Here is a 24,081-nt window from a genome sequence, read left to right as displayed (position 1 = left end):
TTCTTTATGCTTTCATCAAACTGTAAAATTCTAAATATACACATCCTTGGAGATGACAACAAGTCAGCTTAGCAATGAATACCATTGTGTCACTAGTAATGACAACAGCACTAGGAGACACTCCTTCTAATTACTTCCTAGGCCTTATATCGCTCACATGATCAGGTAGGTAGCATCCTTAAGAAATTGAAATGCTATCAAGTTGCATCAGTTACAAGTACATTACTTGAACCTTAGCATTTAATTCAAATCTAAAACTAGATTTTATGGTTAAGATAAGAAGGAAGCATTTGAGAGTAGTTTCCACACCTTTAATGTTGTTTACTTGAGCTATCTTAGGTATCCTTATTCTTAATGTTTTTACACATTTCAATATCTGTTATGCTTATTACTAACTTTACATAACTAGACATCTCTCTCCCACGCATATTATTAGATTACAATATTCTATAACTCATGATACTAATGACCTTCATGTTAAGTCAAGGTTATTTATATAAAATACAGCCATTTCTACAGCAATCTGCCTTAGAGGAAAGCAACAATTCTTTAGACAACAAGATTCTTTTTTTTTACCTAATTTGTGGCAATGGGGGAACTCGAGGTCAATCATCTGGACAAGATTTGTCATAATTCTATGTACCAAATATAAATGCTAAAGACAATGTTATCATGATTTAGAGAACATGTGAACTCAGTTGCATTTATTAAAGAAATAGCCCAGAGACTCCTTCGTTAGATCAATAGTCTAATTCCTAGAGTTCTTTATAAACTGTTAACTGACAATGAGGCTGTTGTAATTCTTTGTTGTCAACAAATTTAATTACACATTCTGGAACAACCAGAGTGATTTGAGGAAAAGGTGACACAACAGAAACTTTTCATGTTTTACAAATGGTGTGTGTGTGCGTGCATGCATGTTTGTGCGCGCGTGTACGTGTGTGTACGTGTATGAAAAAAAAAATCAGTGTGATAAATAAGTATAAGCAAACAAGATCAAATGACTCTTCAGGCCACCTATGAGTTATAAAACACAATTGCTGGACAGGTGGTTAACTGGTTCAAATAAGCTAATGAAATTCAATATTAACCAATTCAGGACAAACCAATTTCAATGGCTTGTATCTAGAAGTATAGGTGTCAGATAAATAAACATAGTTAAAACTAGAAAATGTGTGAAAGGCAAGAATGCTACCACTCCCCAGATACAAGTATCATTGTTTAAAGAACTTGTAAAAGTTATCAAATGTGACCTTTTATCCTTAAACCTTAACCAATCACCACCTTGATATAACAATATGTAGAACTTGATCAGTACATCAAGATAAGACATTAATTTGGAATAGGACTCAGCACAATACAATATAAAAGTCAAGATGTTACAAGCGTCTCAAACTATACTTTCAGTTAATAAAATTCTGATAGTAGTGTAAAAGAATGTTCTATGATCCTGTGAATAGAAGTAAGGACTTAATTAGAAGTTGGGTGAAGGACAGATTTGTTCTGTAAAGGAGTGAAGTTTGGAAAAAAAAGTTGAAAGCTGAAAGAGGTGATTCGAGGGAAGTGGGAAAGGGGGAAACCTTTTCCAACATGTTCACAGTGATTAAGATCAATCAAGATTCAATAATTCACATACAAGCAATGACAAATTTTCCACAAAAAATCACAATAACAGACTTTCAGGTCTTCCCTCAGGCACAAGTCCCTGATAGGCTGCGTAGAGGTGATAGTTCCATCAGGGTCACACTTAGATTCCATCAAACTGTACAGGTCATATTTGAGCTCAAATATATCATGAAGGTCATATTTAGTCTCTGATGTCCCTTCAAGGTCACATTTGGACTGAGATGAACCTTCAGAGTCACAATAGAATGAAACAGTCCTTCCAAGGTTACAATGGGACTGTAATGGTCCTTCAAAGTCATACTGAGACTGTAATGTCCTTTCCAGATCACACTGGGACATTATTTTCCCTTCAAGGTCACACTGGGACATTATTTTCCCTTCAAGGTCACACTGTGAGGTTATTAACCCTTCGAGGTCACACTTGGATGTTACCTCCCCTTCAAGGTCACACTGAGAAGTAACTTCTTCTTCAAAGTCACACTGAAAGGAAACTGCCCTCTTGAGGTCACGCTGCGACGACATTGCCTACTTTATATTTCTCTTAGAACCCTTTGAGTGAATGCTTCAGTAGAACAGCGCTGGTAGTACAGATCCTGTGGAGTGAATGTTTCTGCAAATCTGTACTGGTAGTGTATATATGTAGTTGTGTGTGTAATGTCTAATTCTGGCTCCTCTGTTATTCATGTAATGCCCTGCAGGGCCACTATCCAGGTGTCTTGTCCCTTTTATGATACAATAGAGTGTTTAGTCTGACCCTTGACTGTCAAACATAACAAATGGTGCTGACATACTGGTAAAATGACTGTATCATTATCTTGTATGTTTTGTACGTCAGAAAAGTATGATCCAACACAAGATCTTCTTCACTGACTTTCAGCATAATCTTAACAATATACACCTTCCTTTCCTAAATTACTGTTTATAAACAAAGTTTAATATTGCACCAAATATATTCAACTCATAGCACCTGTTTTTTAACATGTATGTTTTGGGGTGTATGGGACAGGAAGAAAAAGTTGTTTATTAAATGTATTGAAGTTAATATAGTATGATACTGAGTATATATTTCATATTTCTATAATCATTACACAATAACAATAATCTTTAAGAATACACACTTTCAAAATTTATTTCAATTTACATAATGCCATGCAATACACCACCATTGCATGTTGATAAGGTTAATCTATCTTGATGAGGTCAGTCCATAACTTTATCACACCAAGAACATTATTGATTCAGGACCAAGTCCCAAGTTGATATTATTCTTGGTAGGTGCAATAAAATCATTAATTGACAGATATCAACATGTTACAACTGCTTTATTATTTTACCAAAATTTACACAAAAGAACACAAAACAAAAAAAAAATTACTGAATGGAAACAAAAATTCCAATGGTAACTTTATATTTCAAATATTATCAACAACCACAAAAAATATTTATGATTCTTCCAGCAGAAGTTAGTGAAGTAAGAAAAAGTAGGGAAACAAAGATTTCAAAGTGGAAATGGTTCATCACCTAAAGGTAGAAATTTCCCAGCTCCACTTCTAAATTTCATCCTGAGGAAATTTTCAAAATCTGCCCATCAATCCTTTTTATATGTTAAATACTGTAAACTGCTATCACTTTCTTTTGTATCGGCAAATGTAACCCTTTGTATTAGTTTTTAATTCCATTTATAGATGAAGAAACAAACCTTGTAGCCAATAAATCAAGAGGTGTTAGGAAAATTGAAAGTGAGATGTTTCAAATGAATTCATTTCTGGAAACAACAGGTTTGCAATGTTGTTGTAATAAATGGTCATATGTTTCTGGCCAATAGAAAATGCAGAAGTAACATGAAAATAAAATATATCCTTTATTTCTATTTTCATAATGATTTTGTTAAACAAATTAAACTTGAAATGAAAATATAACGATGAAACACATGACAAGAAATCCTAATTTAGAAGAAAAGACATGAAATTTTAACATTCTGTTTGTGCCTTTGGAACTTGCAGAGTTTTCAAATTTTGATCTTGATTTAAAACCAAATCTAATTAATTCCATTATATAGCTGGTAGTAGGTCAACATTTTTTCTTAGCTGTCTTTAAACATGATTCAATTGTATTTTAATGATTTTGTCTTATGTATCTCTTTGTTTGTAAGATTAAATTTAGGATATCACAATAATATTTTGTGAAATAGCAAAAATATTACCCCTGCAAAAATAACCTGCTATATGGTAGTCTATTCTATTTTCCTCCTTTTAAAACCTGATAAAATTCCTACTGCAATCATTGAAATTAGCCAAAATCAAATATTCTCCTAAAACAGTCAAATTAAAATGATTGATAATGATAGAATCTTTCAATAAATTGGTCAACCAAAATGTTAAAGTCATGTTTAACTTGTCTCGAAACATAATGAAAAATCTTTTAAAGTTTGAAAATAATGCCAACAGCATCACAAAAATGGTGAAGCTTTATAGCATTTTTTTTTTAACATTAAAGATAAAAAAAGGTTTTATGAAGCATCTCTGAATAGTAAGATAGAGTTTGTTCCTTATAAAAGTAATGAAAGGAGGTGAAGTGCTGCAGGCTAACGAATACATATTAAGTACAATATTATTGCACTGTGGGACAGTGTATCGTCTCAAGCTGTCCCACTGCTGACAACTAAACATCACTCATATCAGAATACAAATGATATCATACTTCAAGGCTGCTCATATCATCACTTATTTAATATACCTAAAACTATTACAAACTGGACATATAGCTTACACCATGTAGACAATAGACTTGTAAACTCAGATAGCATCAGTGTAATTATTTGAGTGGAAACAAACACAGATGGATGACCAGAAGACCAAAATATTGATATAAAAATGTCTCGTTAGATTGTCTTCAATGTGAGAGTGAGGATATTTAACAACAGTGCTGATACTTAAGATCACTTCTACCTACTGAACCAAGATCTCACCTCTAAGTATATGCATGCACTATGTAAATTGACAGTTATGGCCAGAATGTACTATTTGAGTGTATATGAGACAGAGGTGTCAAGGATCGTTTTACTGATGTATGTGGGAACAGTGTAATATGTCTACAACCTATACAGGGTTACTGAACTTACCAGACATCAATGTCAATCATACAGCGACATCGCTGAGAAAAAGTCGAATAAGTAAAAGTAAATACACAGAGAAATCATTCTACCTATTCAACCTTTCATCAAAGAACCAATTCATCTCTCTCCTACAAAAAAATTAATGCCAAGTTTGTTTTCAAATGATTAATGACTATTGTCAATTATCATTATTTACAAATGTAAATTACCTAATATATTTCAATCTTAACAAGCAAATTTGTAGAATTTATATCCCCCCCACCCCCCACCTCCTTACTTTCATTAGTTTATATCTAAGGCTTGAAGGATAGTAAGATACCTACATCTTCAAACCAAATTTGATCAAAATTCATTGACATTTAGCAATGTTATCACACCAAAATCAAATAGCCAATCAGAAATGAAGTACATAATCAAAAATGCATAAAATCAAAGAGTAACACTGGTTGTTTAACTCAGACTGAAGAATAGTAAAAATGCACCTTCAAACCAAATTCGTATTTAGCAAGGTATTGCCCAGAAATCAACTGGCCATTCAGAAATTTAATACCTACTTAATCAGGTATAAACATCAATGAATGAATTTGGTATAGTTGAGCTAAGATTGCAGGAGAGTAAGATAAACAATATTTTCATCAAAAATCCATTCAAATTCAGCATTATTATTGCAGTGAGACTAAAAGCTGGATGGACAGACAGAAGGACAGACAGACAGACAGACAGACAGAAAGACAGACAGATGAATGGACATACACATGTGAACACATCTAAATTAGTATCCGTCTTTTTTTCTTCAAAAAGTCAGGGATATTGATTGTAGCTGACAGTAATCCAACTTACAGGGTAGAATGCATTTCAAAATTACTCTGATATTTAATTCAATAATGAAATTATTACAGTCTTGTGTCATCTGCTGATGAAAACCTTTATATTGTCATATTTAAACAAAAAATTAGACACTAGACAAATTCTCATCCATACATACATGTATACAAGCTGGCTGTCCCTTCAAAATCTGAGGTCAGTTCTTTTTACCTATAATTTACAGATGTAATTACCGGCACATGTTGGAGGATACTATTTTTTGTGAAGTATAGAAAGATATTCATACTTTTTACTCTTTTAATTTGGGAAAATAAAACATAAACTACTTAATAGAAAAGAGTTTAATTTTGCCTATGAAACACATTAAGTGTACATGGATCTATATCTGTTCCAGCAACTTGTTTTTCCTGTCAAATTGTGATATATTAATTAGGACATAAATCTAGATACTTAGCTTGTCAACAATCAGTGGTCAGTCTGTCACCAGTTTTGTAGTCAGATCTGTGACCAAAGGCTAAATATGACAGTCAAATATCATTCTGCCCTCCAGGTCTGCAAGATCAATACCATACTAGATTCCATACAGAAAAAAAGGTTCTATAGGTAATGTGCAGCTAGGACTTCAGTGGAGCAAGTGTTCACAACCTTATTTGCTGATTTCAAAATTTGGATTTGGAAAAATATCTGAAATTTCACTTTTTCTCTCTCTAAAATTATACATGTAAAATGTTTTAGGATTTTAAAAGTGTGGTTAATTTGCTGGGTGTATTGCCCCCATACACTGTCAGGGTAATTCTGAGGTCGGGTCTCTTTGAAGTGGCTAGTGACTGCCTCACTGAACAATATACAGGTGGCCATCATATGTCTTAAAAGGTAATTTGAGGTTCAGTGTCTCAATATGATTGTCCAAGTGGACAGGTGGCCCATCATATGTCTTAAAAGGTAATTTGAGGTTAAGTGTCTCAATATGATTGTCCAAGTGGACAATGGCCGATCATATGTCTTAAAAGGTAATTTGAGGTTAAGTGTCTCAATATGATTGTCCAAGTGGACAGGTGGCCCATCATATGTCTTAAAAGGTAATTTGAGGTTCAGTGTCTCAATATGATTGTCCAAGTGGACAGTGGCCTGTACTTGTCTTAAAAGGTAATTTGAGGTTCAGTGTCTCAATATGATAGTCCAAGTGGACAGTGGCCGATCATATGTCTTAAAAGGTAATTTGAGGTTCAGTGTCTCAATATGATTGTCCAAGTGGACAGTGGCCTGTCATTGTCTTAAAAGGTAATTTGAGGTTCAGTGTCTCAATATGATTGTCCAAGTGGACAGGTGGCCCATCATATGTCTTAAAAGGTAATTTGAGGTTAAGTGTCTCAATATGATTGTCCAAGTGGACAATGGCCGATCATATGTCTTAAAAGGTAATTTGAGGTTAAGTGTCTCAATATGATTGTCCAAGTGGACAGGTGGCCCATCATATGTCTTAAAAGGTAATTTGAGGTTCAGTGTCTCAATATGATTGTCCAAGTGGACAGTGGCCTGTACTTGTCTTAAAAGGTAATTTGAGGTTCAGTGTCTCAATATGATAGTCCAAGTGGACAGTGGCCGATCATATGTCTTAAAAGGTAATTTGAGGTTCAGTGTCTCAATATGATTGTCCAAGTGGACAGTGGCCTGTCATTGTCTTAAAAGGTAATTTGAGGTTCAGTGTCTCAATATGATTGTCCAAGTAGACAGTGGCCTGTCATTGTCTTAAAAGGTAATTTGAGGTTAATTGTCTCAATATGATTGTCCAAGTGGACAGTGGCCTGTCATTGTCTTAAAAGGTAATTTGAGGTTCAGTGTCTCAATATGATTGTCCAAGTGGACAGTGGCCTGTACTTGTCTTAAAAGGTAATTTGAGGTTAAGTGTCTCAATATGATTGTCCAAGTGGACAGTGGCCTGTCATTGTCTTAAAAGGTAATTTGAGGTTAAGTGTCTCAATATGATTGTCCAAGTGGACAGTGGCCTGTCATTGTCTTAAAAGGTAATTTGAGGTTAAGTGTCTCAATATGATTGTCCAAGTCGACAGTGGCCTGTCATTGTCTTAAAAGGTAATTTGAGGTTAAGTGTCTCAATATGATTGTCCAAGTGGACAGTGGCCTGTCATTGTCTTAAAAGGTAATTTGAGGTAAAGTGTCTCAATATGATTGTCCAAGTGGACAGGTGGCCCATCATATGTCTTAAAAGGTAATTTGAGGTTCAGTGTCTCAATATGATTGTCCAAGTGGACAGTGGCCAATGATATGTCTTAAAAGGTAATTTGAGGTTAAGTGTCTCAATATGATTGTCCAAGTGGACAGTGGCCTGTCATTGTCTTAAAAGGTAATTTGAGGTAAAGTGTCTCAATATAATTGTCCAAGTGGACAGTGGCCTGTCATTGTCTTAAAAGGTAATTTGAGGTTAAGTGTCTCAATATGATTGTCCAAGTAGACAGTGGCCTGTCATTGTCTTAAAAGGTAATTTGAGGTTAAGTGTCTCAATATGATTGTCCAAGTGGACAGTGGCCTGTCATTGTCTTAAAAGGTAATTTGAGGTTAAGTGTCTCAATATGATTGTCCAAGTGGACAATGGCCGATCATATGTCTTAAAAGGTAATTTGAGGTTAAGTGTCTCAATATGATTGTCCAAGTGGACAGGTGGCCCATCATATGTCTTAAAAGGTAATTTGAGGTTCAGTGTCTCAATATGATTGTCCAAGTGGACAGTGGCCTGTACTTGTCTTAAAAGGTAATTTGAGGTTCAGTGTCTCAATATGATAGTCCAAGTGGACAGTGGCCGATCATATGTCTTAAAAGGTAATTTGAGGTTAAGTGTCTCAATATGATTGTCCAAGTGGACAGTGGCCTGTACTTGTCTTAAAAGGTAATTTGAGGTTCAGTGTCTCAATATGATTGTCCAAGTGGACAGTGGCCGATCATATGTCTTAAAAGGTAATTTGAGGTTAAGTGTCTCAATATGATTGTCCAAGTGGACAGTGGCCTGTCATTGTCTTAAAAGGTAATTTGAGGTTAAGTGTCTCAATATGATTGTCCAAGTGGACAGTGGCCTGTCATTGTCTTAAAAGGTAATTTGAGGTTAAGTGTCTCAATATGATTGTCCAAGTAGACAGTGGCCTGTCATTGTCTTAAAAGGTAATTTGAGGTTCAGTGTCTCAATATGATTGTCCAAGTGGACAGTGGCCCATCATATGTCTTAAAAGGTAATTTGAGGTTCAGTGTCTCAATATGATTGTCCAAGTGGACAGTGGCCAATCATATGTCTTAAAAGGTAATTTGAGGTTAAGTGTCTCAATATGATTGTCCAAGTGGACAGTGGCCTGTCATTGTCTTAAAAGGTAATTTGAGGTTAAGTGTCTCAATATGATTGTCCAAGTAGACAGTGGCCTGTCATTGTCTTAAAAGGTAATTTGAGGTTCAGTGTCTCAATATGATAGTCCAAGTGGACAGATGGCCCATCATATGTCTTTTAAGGTAATTTGAGGTTAAGTGTCTCAATATACTGTACTAAATGGTCTGAATGTCTAATTATTAAGAAACAAATGTAGAGCACTCTTTAAATCTCCTGCTGAGGTATCCAACGCTGTACTGACTGACTCAGCTATTGTGGTCAAGCAGAGAAAGGATATAGAGAGTACTATAAAAGTATTAATTTTCCTGAGGGATTTATTCTAGTTGATTCACTGTCTACAAATGGTTACAGTTACTTTCAGTAGCTTTATTGAGCACACTTTATCCCCTGAAATCAAATGTCTTCAAAAAAGCAATTAACAATAAAAGCAAAGCCACAATTGGCCGGGTTGTGGTATGAGTGCAATGTTATATAGTATTTATAAGACAGTTAAAGGTTTTTCATTTGTTGAGTATGTTGAATATTTGTTATAAGAAAGAAAGTTTGGTGGTATTTTATGAATTGGTGCAGAAGATGGGCAGTTGAAGAAAGAAGTTGCAGCCATTTTTGATTTGGTGATGTTCAAAAACATAGACAATGGACATCTAGGGCCCCAAGGTGATTCAAATGTGGAGTTTCAGAAAGATTCTTTAAGTAGTTTCTAAGAAACTGTGATAATTAGAAAAGTTTCAGAAAATGACTAAGTTCCACAGCCCAGAAAATCCAGAAAATGTCCAGAATGAATCCATAATAGGAGGTGCAGATCTTCAACATATATATAAACATCCTACAAAGTTTCAATCTTCTACATCAAAAACTCTAGGAGGAGTTGATTCTACAAAACTGGTACCCCTTTTCCCCGCCCACCTGCCCGTCCGCCTGCCATTTACCATACTATAACCTGGATTGGCACTATGTTCAACCCAGTCAAAAATTTTTTATCCCAATAAAATTATCTCATGAATTGTTTAGACTTACAGGCCATTCCTGACCATAAACAAAGATGTGACTTCTGGCAATGTCCACTCTGTCCCACGTTAAGGCTAGACTCAGTTGGTCAGGTGCGCTAGCATTTGTTCCTACAACAAAAATACAAACATTCAAACAAGAACATTTCTGGTACAACACAGATGAAAGAAATCTTTCTAGTGTAAAATAGGTGGAAATAAAATCAAGAGATTACAAAGGAAACTTTGCACCCACTACTGATCTTTATTTGTTCTTCAAAGGTTGGATATTTTATCTTCTTTTCCTCCTTCTGTCTTTCCTCTTAATTGTGTAAAATGTGAAAATTCCTCTGAAGAAACAACAATAACACTTTTTTCACTTTTTATTTCAAGATGGCCACATGTCACCCATCTTGTTTTTCTGATCAGTCCTAAAATAAAAAGGTCACAACTAGGGACTAAGGGGAAGCTACCTATGAGATCAGAGATAGATTCATCCATTCCTTTTCAAAAAAAATTGAAAACAAAAATTGTGCAATGACGATGGACCACGGGTATAAGGCAATTCAAACTGCCCACCATGTGTAGGTTGTGGGCTAAAAAACAAAGTAAATAATTTTAACTCGATTAAGTGTCACAGACAATTACAAAATATCTTGATATATAACTGAAATATTTGGCAAATTAAAAGAACAAGATGTGTTATTGGAACATGAATGACCTTGACAATAACTGATAAGTACATACATCTGTATCAAGTTTTTAAGTATAACTGGGTTTTTAAGAGGTGGACTAATTACTTTCGAAATTTGTTAGGTAATGTATGTTTGTGGCAAACAGGTTAAGTTGATCAATAGCTAACCAGGTGCAAAAAATTCAAACAAAAATCAAATCTCAGTTCAATAGCCCCATCCAGCACTGAGTAAAATGAGGAAGAACTGTTCATAGATGTTTTATATGAAAGGGCCATAACTCTTGAAAAACTGACCAAAACCAAATAAGAAATTGAACTGCATCTTTTCCTTATAGAACAAAATATTAGAATTCAGTTAAATATCATCATACAAAACAAGGAGTGAATGAGTGAAAACAGAAAACATCTTATTCAGACTTTCAAATATAAGTAAATTAATATAACTTATTAGTTACATACTCTTTCACTTTGTACATCTATATACTGAAAAGGTTTTTAAATCCTTCAACAAAGCTTCCTGACTAGAGAACTCACCTTTAAGTAGTGCAGTGAGAATGGCGAGGTCTATATCCTGTGCTCCCTCTCCCATACGAAACACAGTTATCTGCAACGCAGAAAACAAGAGTCCTCATCACTGGAACCTAGGCGTTATTTATATCATCAGCAAATCTATTTCTATCACCAAGGAATCTAAGCCCCTTTTTCTATTAGTGGAATATAAATGAAACTGGAACGTCTAGAACATCTTAGCACCTCCATCACTTAACAATCAATGTGTCCATTCATCCATTTTCAAATTCACTTTATTGCAGACAGCAAGATTCTATGGCTTATTTCACTGCTTAATATCAACTAATTCTTGACCTTTCTCGACTGTCAAACATCCTACATAATATTGTTTCTTTACATTATCTCTCATAAAGATTCAGATCACATCTTGGCAGAGAGGAGACTACATCAGGTATATCAAAGTACTGCAATTTATTTCTTTGCAGTCTCTTTTCGTAAGTTTTCTAATAGAGGACAAAGGCAAAATAACTAAATTCTTTTACAATTGTTAAAAGGAATATGGACATAATATCATGTAGTCAGTACAACATTTCCAGTAGTATTATTGATAAATATATATAAATATATATTACATTTTCATCAAAGAAAAAATGTGAGATTCACGGAGCATTCTAAAATACCTTTTTGCAATCACTAAGCACCTATTTCATAATCTAAATACAGACTACTTTTTTAATGAACTTTAATAAAACTATAAGGAACATGAAAACTTCCACACTTCCATGTTTAAGGTGCAAACCTGATTCGTTTCTACTCAGTAGTAATTCTGCATATAACGATTGGAAACTTTGATCTTGTCACCTGAATTCTATCTAAGGTGTTCTTATATGTGACATTGTCAGCTGGATTCTATCTAAGGTGTTCTTATATGTGACATTGTCATCTGGATTCTATCTAAGGTGTTCTTATATTTGACCTTGTCATCTGGATTCTATAAGAGGTGTTCTTATATGTGACCTTGTCAGCTGGATTCTATAAGAGGTGTTCTTATATGTGACCTTGTCAGCTGGATTCTATCTAAGGTGTTCTTATATGTGACGTTGTCAGCTGGATTCTATCTAAGGTGTTCTTATATATGACCTTGTCAGAAAAGTCACATCTGAGGTCCCTAAGGCAGCTGTATCATCATTTCAGTGAGAGAACAGCCTACTTGGAGTAATAACATTAGTTATCTAAGTCAAGGGGAGGAAATGAAAATGATCCAAGAATTATGAGTTTCATACCTACACTTATAAGCATTACAGCAACAATGGTATTAGTTTAAAACTCCTGTATCATTCTAACTGAAGTGTCATCATACAATGACAAAATACATCATTTATCCTAAATTTACAACTCTCTTTTGTTATAGAGTGCAATACAAGTCTAATATTTATGAAGTATCACTTCTGCCTTGGACACTTGACATTGAAACTTGGGTCAAGGATACTCACTTCTGCCTTGGACACTTATCACTTGTCACTCAATTCTGCCTTGGACACTCATCACTCACTTCTATCTCAGACACTTATCACTCAACATTCTTTTCTGTCTCAGACATTCATGTCTCACACTCACTTCTTAAACATTTATCAGCCAACATGTACTTCTGACTTGGACTTTCATGGTTCACGTCTGTCTGAGATTCATCACTCCACACTCACTTCTGCCTCAGACACTAATGTCCCATACTCACTTCTGTCTCAGACACTAATGTCCCACACTCACTTCTGTCTCAGACACTAATGTCCCATACTCACTTCTGTCTCAAATACTAATGTCCCATACTCATTTCTGTCTCAAACATCAATGTCTTCTGCCTGGGACACTAATGTCTCACACTTGCTTCTGTCTCAGACACTCATCATTCAACTCTCACTTCTGTCTCAAACATCAATGTTTTCTGCCTGGGACACTAATGTCTCACACTCACTTCTGTCTCAAACATTGATGTCTTCTGCTTGTGACACTAATGTCTTACACTCACTTCTGTCTCAGACACTCATCACTCACTTCTGTCTCAAACATCAATGTCTTCTGCCTGGGACACTAATGTCTCACACTCACTTCTGTCTCAAACATTGATGTCTTCTGCCTGTGACACTAATGTCGCACACTGACTTCTGTCTCAGACACTTAAAGACAACTGTAGTGACTTCAATAGAAAAGACCAATGTGATGTATTCAACAGAAAGCAACAACAGATTCACCATTGACACTTACCAGCTCCTTTTTCTTTATACAAAGCATCAGCTCAATGAAAAGCTTCTCGGCTTGTTCCTGGGAATACTGGAATGTCTTCTGAATGGTTAGAATGAGCTGGTCTCGTAAACTCTCTGGCATTGTGCTGTAATGATATAAAACACAAGATTTTATTCCTCTAAAACATTAAAGCTTCAGTTTATACAGATTACACTACAACCTTAGCTGATGCAGGATGTGTAATCCAAAACAATTCCAAATTTACAAAACAGTTGTTGTTATAACCAATTATTACTTCTTATAACCATCTCTGTCAGTTTTTAGAATATGTGATCATAACATGGAAATAAGCAATACAACTACACAACTCTTTCGTATAACATTATTACCTTGAAGTATTGGTCAAATTAACCTGCAAAATCACAGCATGCCATCATCAGGCAGTGCAGCATTTCCTAAATAATTTTGATGTATGAATATTGCTTTCAATGAATATACATCAGAAAACATTAAAAAAAGCAACCAGATTAAAATGCCGCTTAAGTGCCATTAACATGTCATACAAGGAATTACTGAAACTAATATATTGCATCGGCAGCAATTCCAAAATCTCTCCCGTAGCTCTTTTCATTAAAACATTAAAATCTATTTGTTTGTTAAAACAGGCAAAATGCAAACAATCCTCCTAAATGTTAATTCCAAATTAACAAAAAGCAAAGTAATCATCATTCATTTATAATACATCGGAACAAGTCCCAACATACCTGAAATGCAATCCCTTCTCCCTCAGTGCACAGTACTGGTCAAATATCATGATCTTCATACTTTGAAACAGGGACTTTGTTTCATTTATAGTTAGTAATACAATAAATTGAAAAAACGTTACTAATGGTTTTATTTCAATTTATAACTCGTGTCCTGAACTTGTGAACTATCATGCCATTGAGAACATTTTTCACAAGACACAGCAATAAACAGAGCAAAGCAAAAGCAGTACTTGATAACCCTCTTTGTGTTGTCACCATGTAAGTGTGGTAGTCAGTTTCTGCTTCCACTGTCCCTAGGGGAAGCCCGCACTTCATTTTTCCCATTTATTCAGAGGCAATAAAAAGATCTGTCAAGCATTTTAAACTGATATTTATGGATTTCTTGCTTATGTTTCTGAAAATGCAACTGCCAATGAATGTTCCTAAGTGTCCCATTTTCAGGACCCAATTTATCGATACAAGTGTTGAGTTGGGAAATTGAACACTGTGCCAATCGTAAAATGAACATAAGAAAGAAAAGTAGGTTTTTAAACACTGTAAACCAAGCACTTTCAGGTGTGGATTAAAGATTCCTTGTGAAATCTCAAGGCCATTATTTGAAATCCTTTTCTCATTACCCCAGCCCTAGCCTCTTGTGTTTCAGAAAGATCTGCTTAAACTTTTGTCTATCCTAGGAATGTACATGTCAATCATCCTCTTTAATCCCTTTAAGGCTTTTCCCTAGCACCAACACATCACTCTATTCTCGTTAACATGAAGTGATTTGGTTACTGTGAAATGCCCTCGAGCTCAAGAAAACAGTCCTATGATTGAAATCAAATTTTTGATTCCCAAAGGAAAGTCTTATTTGTATGACTTCTAAATCACTAGTGATCTTTCCCTGAATTATCAAGAGCATGAAAATTACATTCCCTTACAAGTGTAAGCTATCATTTTTTAAAAACAAGAAAGCCCCTACTGCCAATTAAGTTAGCTGAGATTACCAAAGGCAACAAGAAGGAAGGACACCAATACACTGACAATTTTCAAAAGACAGGAATTGTGATAGCATCTTTGCCTTTGGCATGAGAAATTAAAGATGCAAATAATTTTACTTAAAAATACCATCACAATGAATAGGGATGGAACCAGACAGACATAGGTAATTCTACCTCAGCACATCCTCACCTTCTCAAGCTGCTATACAATGGTTAGAGACAAATTCTGACACATTTTACCAACAAGACAGACAGAGATAGGTAATTCTACCTCAGCACATCCTCGCCTTCTCAAGCTGCTATACAATGGTTAGAGACAAATTCTGACACATTTTACCAACAAGACAGACATAGGTAATTCTACCTCAGCACATCCTCGCCTTCTCAAGCTGCTATACAATGGTTAGAGACAAATTCTGACACATTTTACCAACAAGACAGACATAGGTAATTCTACCTCAGCACATCCTCACCTTCTCAAACTTCTATACAATGGTTAGGGACAAATTCTGACACATTTTACCAACAAGACAGACAGAGATAGGTAATTCTAACTCAGCACATCCTCACCTTCTCAAGCTGCTATACAATGGTTAGAGACAAATTCTGACACATTTTACCAACAAGACAGTCATAGGTAATTCTACCTCAGCACATTCTCCCCTTCTCAAACTTCTACACAATGGTTAGAGACAAATTCTGACACATTTTACCAACAAGACAGACATAGGTAATTCTACCTCAGCACATCCTCACCTTCTCAAGCTGCTATACAATGGTTAGAGACAAATTCTGACACATTTTACAAACAAGACAGACAGAGATAGGTAATTCTAACTCAGCACACACTCACCTTCTCAAACTTCTATACAATGGTTAGGGACAAATTCTGACACATTTTACCAACAAGACAGACAGAGATAGGTAATTCTAACTCAGCACATCCTCGCCTTCTCAAGCTGCTATACAATGGTTAGAGACAAATTCTGACACATTTTACCAACAAGACAGACATAGGTAATTCTACTCAGCACACACTTTCTCAAGCTGCTATACAATGGTTAGAGACAAATTCTGACACATTTTACCAACAAGACAGACATAGGTAATTCTACCTCAGCACACACTCACCTTCTCAAGCTGCTATACAATGGTTAGAGACAAATTCTGATACATTTTACCAACAAGACAGACATAGGTAATTCTAACTCAGCACATCCTCACCTTCTCAAACTTCTATACAATGGTTAGGGACAAATTCTGACACATTTTACCAACAAGACAGACAGAGATAGGTAATTCTAACTCAGCACATCCTCACCTTCTCAAGCTGCTATACAATGGTTAGGGACAAATTCTGACACATTTTACCAACAAGACAGACAGAGATAGGTAATTCTACCTCAGCACATCCTCACCTTCTCAAACTTCTATACAATGGTTAGGGACAAATTCTGACACATTTTACCAACAAGACAGACATAGGTAATACTAAAGCAACACATTCTCACCTTCCCAAACTTTTATTCCATGGTCAGAGACAAACTGGCACCAACAAGGCAGACAAACAGGATATATGTGACATAAAACATTTGTATTCCGAAAGGTCACTTTAATTACCAATCGTACAGTAAATCAAAAGTCACTTCTCACAAAAATATAATTTTCTGGGTTGTTTTGCTCAGTAAAGAGATAATTTTTAGTATAAGTGGATTATGTAGGACATTCAGAAATCAAGACACAAGGATAATTCATCTTCTCTTACTAAGTCAATAATTGTGATTAATCATAGTAATAAACTATTAACTTAACACAAGCTAATTGAAATATGACACTCTACATAACATAAAATCACCACTTGTTTTTACTTAAAAGATATTTTCTTAATCATGGCATTTACTTGTCCTGCAGTGGTTATTTGCATTTGATAGGTAAAGGAGGGGAGGAGTTGACACCTACCTATCCTCCAGTATGTATTTGTGTTTGACAAGTTGAATTGACACCTACCTATCCTCCAATATGTATTTGTGTTTGACAAGTTGAATTGACACCTACCTATCCTCCAGAATGTATTTGTGTTTGACAAGTTGAATTGACACCTACCTATCTTCCAGTATGTATTTGTGTTTGACAAGTTGAACTGACATCTACCTATCCTCCAGTATGTATTTGTGTTTGACAAGTTGAATTGACACCTACCTATCCTCCAGAATGTATTTGTGTTTGACAAGTTGAATTGACACCAACCTATCCTCCTGTATGTATTTGTGTTTGACAAGTTGAATTGACACCTACCTATCCTCCAGTATGTATTTGTGATTGATAAGTTGAATTGACATCTACCAATCCTCCAATATGTATTTGTGTTTGACAAGTTGAATTGACACCTACCTATCCTCCAGAATGTATTTGTGTTTGACAAGTTGAATTGACACCTACCTATCCTCCAGTATGTATTTGTGGTTGACAGGTTGGACTGACACCTACCTTTCCTACAGGGTGTATTTGTGGTTGACAAGTTGAATTGACACCTACCTATCCTCAAGTATGTATTTGTGTTTGACAAGTTGAACTGACACCTACCTATCCTCCAGTATGTATTTGTGTTTGACAAGTTGAACTGACACCTACCTATCCTCCAGTATGTATTTGTGGTTGACAGGTTGAATTGACACCTACCTATCCTCCAGTATGTATTTGTGGTTGACAGGTTGAACTGACACCTACCTTTCCTACAGGGTGTATTTGTGGTTGACAAGTTGAATTGACACCTACCTATCCTCAAGTATGTATTTGTGTTTGACAAGTTGAACTGACACCTACCTATCCTCCAGTATGTATTTGTGTTTGACAAGTTGAATTGACACCTACCTATCCTCCAGAATGTATTTGTGTTTGACAAGTTGAATTGACACCAACCTATCCTCCTGTATGTATTTGTGTTTGACAAGTTGAATTGACACCTACCTATCCTCCAATATGTTTCTATGTTTGACAAGTTGAACTGACACCTACCTATCCTCCATTGTGTATCTATGTTTGACAAGTTGAACTGACACCTACCTATCCTCCATTGTGTATCTATGTTTGACAAGTTGAATTGACACCTACCTATCCTCCAGTATGTATTTGTGGTTGACAGGTTGAACTGACACCTACCTTTCCTACAGGGTGTATTGTATTTGGAAGGTAAAAGAAGTCATGTCTTAAAGTCTGTATTTGTATTTGACAGGTATGGAAGGTATGTAGATGACACTTACCTATCAACAAGTATGTTTTTGTAGTAGACAGGCTGAATTGACACTTAACTATCCTCCAGTATATATTTGTGTTTGACAGGTAGGGAGGTGTAGATTTGACACTTATCTTTCCTACGATGTGTAAATGTGTTTGACAGGTAAGGGAGGAGTGAAGTTAAAACTTACCTATCCCCTGGTGTGTAATAGTGTTTGACAGGTAAGGGAGGAGTGAAGATGAAACTTACCTATCCCCTGGTGTGTAACAGTGTTTGTCAGGTAAGGGAGAGATGGATTTGATACTTACCTATCCCCTGGTGTGTAATAGTGTTTGTCAGGAAAGGGAGGGGTGAAGTTGAAACTTACCTATCCCCTGGTGTGTAATAGTGTTTGACAGGTAAAGGAGGGTCGGAGTTGAAACTTACCTATCCCCTGGTGTGTAATAGTGTTTGTCAGGTAAGGGAGAGATGGATTTGATACTTACCTATCCCCTGGTGTGTAATAGTGTTTGTCAGGAAAGGGAGGGGTGAAGTTGAAACTTACCTATCCCCTGGTGTGTAATAGTGTTTGTCAGGTAAGGGAGAGATGGATATGACACTTACCTATCCCCTGGTGTGTAACAGTGTTTGTCAGGTAAGGGAGGGGTGAAGTTGAAACTTACCTATCCCCTGATATGTAATAGTGTTTGACAGGTAAAGGAGGGTCGGAGTTAAAACTTACCTATCCCCTGGTGTGTAATAGTGTTTGACAGGTAAGGGAGAGATGGATTTGATACTTACCTATCCCCTGGTGTGTAATAGTGTTTGTCAGGAAAGGGAGGGGTGAAGTTGAAACTTACCTATCCCCTGGTGTGTAATAGTGTTTGTCAGGTAAGGGAGAGATGGATTTGACACTTACCTATCCCCTGGTGTGTAATAGTGTTTGACAGGTAAGGGAGGAGTGAAGATGAAACTTACCTATCCCCTGGTGTGTAACAGTGTTTGTCAGGTAAGGGAGAGATGGATTTGATACTTACCTATCCCCTGGTGTGTAATAGTGTTTGTCAGGAAAGGGAGGGGTGAAGTTGAAACTTACCTATCCCCTGGTGTGTAATAGTGTTTGACAGGTAAAGGAGGGTCGGAGTTGAAACTTACCTATCCCCTGGTGTGTAATAGTGTTTGTCAGGTAAGGGAGAGATGGATTTGATACTTACCTATCACCTGGTGTGTAATAGTGTTTGTCAGGAAAGGGAGGGGTGAAGTTGAAACTTACCTATCCCCTGGTGTGTAATAGTGTTTGTCAGGTAAGGGAGAGATGGATTTGACACTTACCTATCCCCTGGTGTGTAACAGTGTTTGTCAGGTAAGGGAGGGGTGAAGTTGAAACTTACCTATCCCCTGATATGTAATAGTGTTTGACAGGTAAAGGAGGGTCGGAGTTAAAACTTACCTATCCCCTGGTGTGTAATAGTGTTTGACAGGTAAGGGAGAGATGGATTTGATACTTACCTATCCCCTGGTGTGTAATAGTGTTTGTCAGGAAAGGGAGGGGTGAAGTTGAAACTTACCTATCCCCTGGTGTGTAATAGTGTTTGTCAGGTAAGGGAGAGATGGATTTGACACTTACCTATCCCCTGGTGTGTAACAGTGTTTGTCAGGTAAGGGAGAAATTGATTTGAAACTTACCTATCTCCTGGTGTGTAATAGTGTTTGTCAGGAAAGGGAGGGGTGAAGTTGAAACTTACCTATCCCCTGGTGTGTAATAGTGTTTGACAGGTAAGAGAGGGTTGGAGTTGAAACTTACCTATCCCCTGGTGTGTAATAGTGTTTGTCAGGTAAGGGAGAGATGGATTTGACACTTACCTATCCCCTGGTGTGTAACAGTGTTTGTCAGGTAAGGGAGAAATTGATTTGAAACTTACCTATCTCCTGGTGTGTAATAGTGTTTGACAGGTAAAGGAGGGTTGGAGTTGAAACTTACCTTTCCCCTGGTGTGTGATAGTGTTTGTCAGGTAAGGGAGATATGGATTTGATACTTACCTATCCCCTGGTGTGTAATAGTGTTTGTCAGGTTAGAGAGGGGTGGAGTTGACATTTACTCATCCTCATGTTTGTATTTGCATTTGACAGGTAGAGAAGAGTTGGAAATGACACTTACCCATCCTCCAGTGTGTATTTGTGTGTAAAGGCCAGGAGGTCTGCAGCACGTCCACTACCATCACAGACAACAACAGGAACAGGGGGAGAGTCAGTGACATACTCCAGCACAGACCGTATAGTATTGGCCCCTCCCTCCAGTACGACACATATCACAGGCACACCTCGTCCCTTGACACCACTTGCTGAAAATACATAAGATTTTGATAAAAGTTTACAGCCTGATCTTGGTGCTGCTATTCTCATCAGGACTGTGTACTCACAACTTATCTTATTCTATAGAAAACAATGCCTGCCCAATCATTCATCTCAAGGCATATCACTGACACACACAGTACATAAAAACTTTAAATGAATATGAAATCAGTTTTTTCAGCAGCGTTCAATATCTCAGTATGAATTTGCTGTCAAGAATGTCTAAGACACTTTGTTCTGCATTTCATCCTGGCACATTAATTTCATTTTTCATTGTCAATTCACAATGTACAGTTAAGAAAAGTTAGGAAACACTTTTGTTAGATGTCACACCACGTTTCCATTTGAATTCACAGGATTAAAGTCAATCAAGAAAATTAAGCCATCCAACCACTTAAATGTCATTATGACAATCACACAATGGTTCCAATGATCAACTGCCAAAAGCAGAATGGATGCAAATGTCTTTCTTCTATAGTTCACTTTAAAATATTCAGAAAATCAAAGTTCCATGAGATTGTATGAAGCATTAAGAAAATCTGACAAAATTGTGGCGGTAGAATTTTTCTGACACCAGGTGGAGCTTCCATGTCTAAACACCAGGTGGTGCTGCACATTTGACACCAGGTGGCATTGCAAGCCTATTGAAATCAACTGTTTCTCTCTCAACCCACTGTTCAGGAATCATTGGTTTCTGTGTTTTATTCAGAAATGACAAATACAGGAGCTAGACAGTTTACAGCATAAAAAATGGCCCTGAGAGGGATGACAAACACCTGATTCATGTACCTACACATCCCCACGCAGTGGTAATATGGATGGTGCCAATGCACCAGAGTATGATACACATGCAGTACACACATTCAATATCTACCACATCAACTACTGCTAGGAAGTCATCCAGACGCTGAATAGTACAAATGCATGATAATACTTACAGCAGCTTTCAATTATATAAAAAGTTATTGTGGATTTGACACATTGTAAATGTCAAACAATTTTCTTTCTGTGAAAACAGCCAAAACTTGTATCTCTCTTTAAGTATAAACAGCAACTCTTTGTATCTGTTCAAAATCAATCTAGTCATTCAACAACTTCTGAATTTCACATTTTAATACGCATATCAATTCATAAGACACTCATAAGATGTGTCATACACAGCAACAGAGACGAACACATGTGATCATCAAGTCCCTCCATAGCTACAGACAGGAAAAACATGTATGCACCAGTTAACACTCAATGACTAGACTTGTTCCACATACAGTGTACTGTACACACTCAAAGACTAGACCTGCCCCACATATTGTAGTGTACACACTCAAAGACTAGACCTATTCCACATATTGTAGTGTACACACTCAAAAACTAGACCTGTTCCACATATTGTAGTGTACACACTCAAAAACTAGACCTGTTCCACATGTACACAGTCAAAGACTAGACCTGTTCCACATGTACACACTCAAAGACTAGACCTGTCCCACATATTGTAGTGTACACACTCAAAGACTAGACCTGTCCCACATATTGTAGTGTACACACTCAAAGACTAGACCTGCCCCACATATTGTAGCGTACACACTCAAAGACTAGACCTATTCCACTTATTGTAGTGTACACACTCAAAGACTAGACCTGTCCCACATATTGTAGTGTACACACTCAAAGAGAGAGAGGGAAATCTAGACCTGTCCCACATATTGAGAGAGGGAAATAGTGTACACACTCAAAGACTAGACCTGTCCCACATATTGTAGTGTACACACTCAAAGACTAGACCTGTCCCACATATTGTAGTGTACACACTCAAAGACTAGACCTGTCCCACATATTGTAGTGTACACACTCAAAGACTAGACCTGTTCCTGTATCTTGCTATTATGTAATATTTTAAAGACAATGCCAACTTAACAGTTCTATAACCGCAATCATTATCTTATCGTTTTAAACTGGCTTCCCCAGAATGTTTATGTGCAAGCATACTGAGTATTGCTAAAGAAAAATCATCAACAGCCATGATGACCATGATACAAATTCCAAAGTTCAAAGTTCAAACTTGCCCTACATGATGGTCGTTTATTTTTTATCAGTATGTGAAATTTGGTGAAGTTTTATCAAAATCCCACAAGGAATGAAGCTGCTAGTCACTGACAAACTTTGGTGCTACATTTTGTATGGAGAGAGAGGGAAATCCCACAAGGAATGAAGCTGCTAGTCACTGACAAACTTTGGTGTTACATTTTGTATGGAGAGAGAGAGGGAAATCCCACAAGGAATGAAGCTGCTAGTCACTGACAAACTTTGGTGCTACATTTTGTATGTAGAGAGAGGGAAATCCCACAAGGAATGAAGCTGCTAGTCACTGACAAACCTTGGTGTTACATTTTGTATGGAGAGAGAGAGGGAAATCCCACAAGGAATGAAGCTGCTAGTCACTGACAAACTGTGGTGTTACATTTTGTATAGAGAGAGAGGGAAATCCCACAAGGAATGAATGAAGCTGCTAGTCACTGACAAACTTTGGTGTTACATTTTGTATGGAGAGAGAGGGAAATCCCACAAGGAATGAATGAAGCTGCTAGTCACTGACAAACTTTGGTGTTACATTTTGTATGGAGAGAGAGGGAAATCCCACAAGGAATGAATGAAGCTGCTAGTCACTGACAAACTTTGGTGCTACATTTTGTATGGAGAGAGAGGGAAACCCCACAAGGAATGAATGAAGCTGCTAGTCACTGACAAACTTTGGTGCTACATTTTGTATTGAGGGAGAGGGAAATCCCACAAGGAATGAATGAAGCTGCTAGTCACTGACAAACTTTGGTGTTACATTTTGTATGGAGAGAGAGGGAAATCCCACAAGGAATGAATGAAGCTGCTAGTCACTGACAAACTTTGGTGCTACATTTTGTATTGAGGGAGAGGGAAATCCCACAAGGAATGAATGAAGCTGCTAGTCACTGACAAACTTTGGTGCTACATTTTGTATGTAGAGAGAGGGAAATCCCACAAGGAATGAAGCTGCTAGTCACTGACAAACTTTGGTGTTACATTTTGTATAGAGAGAGAGGGAAATCCCACAAGGAATGAATGAAGCTGCTAGTCACTGACAAACTTTGGTGCTACATTTTGTATTGAGGGAGAGGGAAATCCCACAAGGAATGAATGAAGCTGCTAGTCACTGACAAACTTTGGTGCTACATTTTGTATGGAGAGAGAGGGAAATCCCACAAGGAATGAATGAAGCTGCTAGTCACTGACAAACTTTGGTGCTACATTTTGTATGGAGAGAGAGGGAAATCCCACAAGGAATGAAGCTGCTAGTCACTGACAAACTTTGGTGCTACATTTTGTATGGAGAGAGAGGGAAATCCCACAAGGAA

General features: G+C 36.8%; 1 protein-coding gene across 1 annotated transcript in view; it reads right to left on the bottom strand.

Moving 5' to 3' along the window:
• The window catches only part of LOC132551992 (transient receptor potential cation channel subfamily M member 3-like), a 92,415-nt gene that overhangs the window by 38,088 nt on the left and 30,246 nt on the right, over positions 1-24,081 (bottom strand). Inside the window, 4 exon segments of the mRNA XM_060216138.1 lie at positions 9,972-10,072; positions 11,169-11,238; positions 13,407-13,530; positions 20,502-20,685. Of these exon segments, the coding sequence (XP_060072121.1) occupies positions 9,972-10,072; positions 11,169-11,238; positions 13,407-13,530; positions 20,502-20,685 (479 nt within the window).

The sequence above is a fragment of the Ylistrum balloti genome, unplaced genomic scaffold (genome assembly GCF_031769215.1).
Source record: "Ylistrum balloti isolate Yb309-2 unplaced genomic scaffold, AGI_CSIRO_Ybal_v1 Utg370230, whole genome shotgun sequence".
Taxonomy (NCBI): Eukaryota; Metazoa; Mollusca; class Bivalvia; order Pectinida; family Pectinidae; genus Ylistrum; species Ylistrum balloti.
The sequence above is the reverse complement of the archived record's forward strand: the minus strand, read 5'-3'. Positions and strand labels throughout refer to the sequence as shown.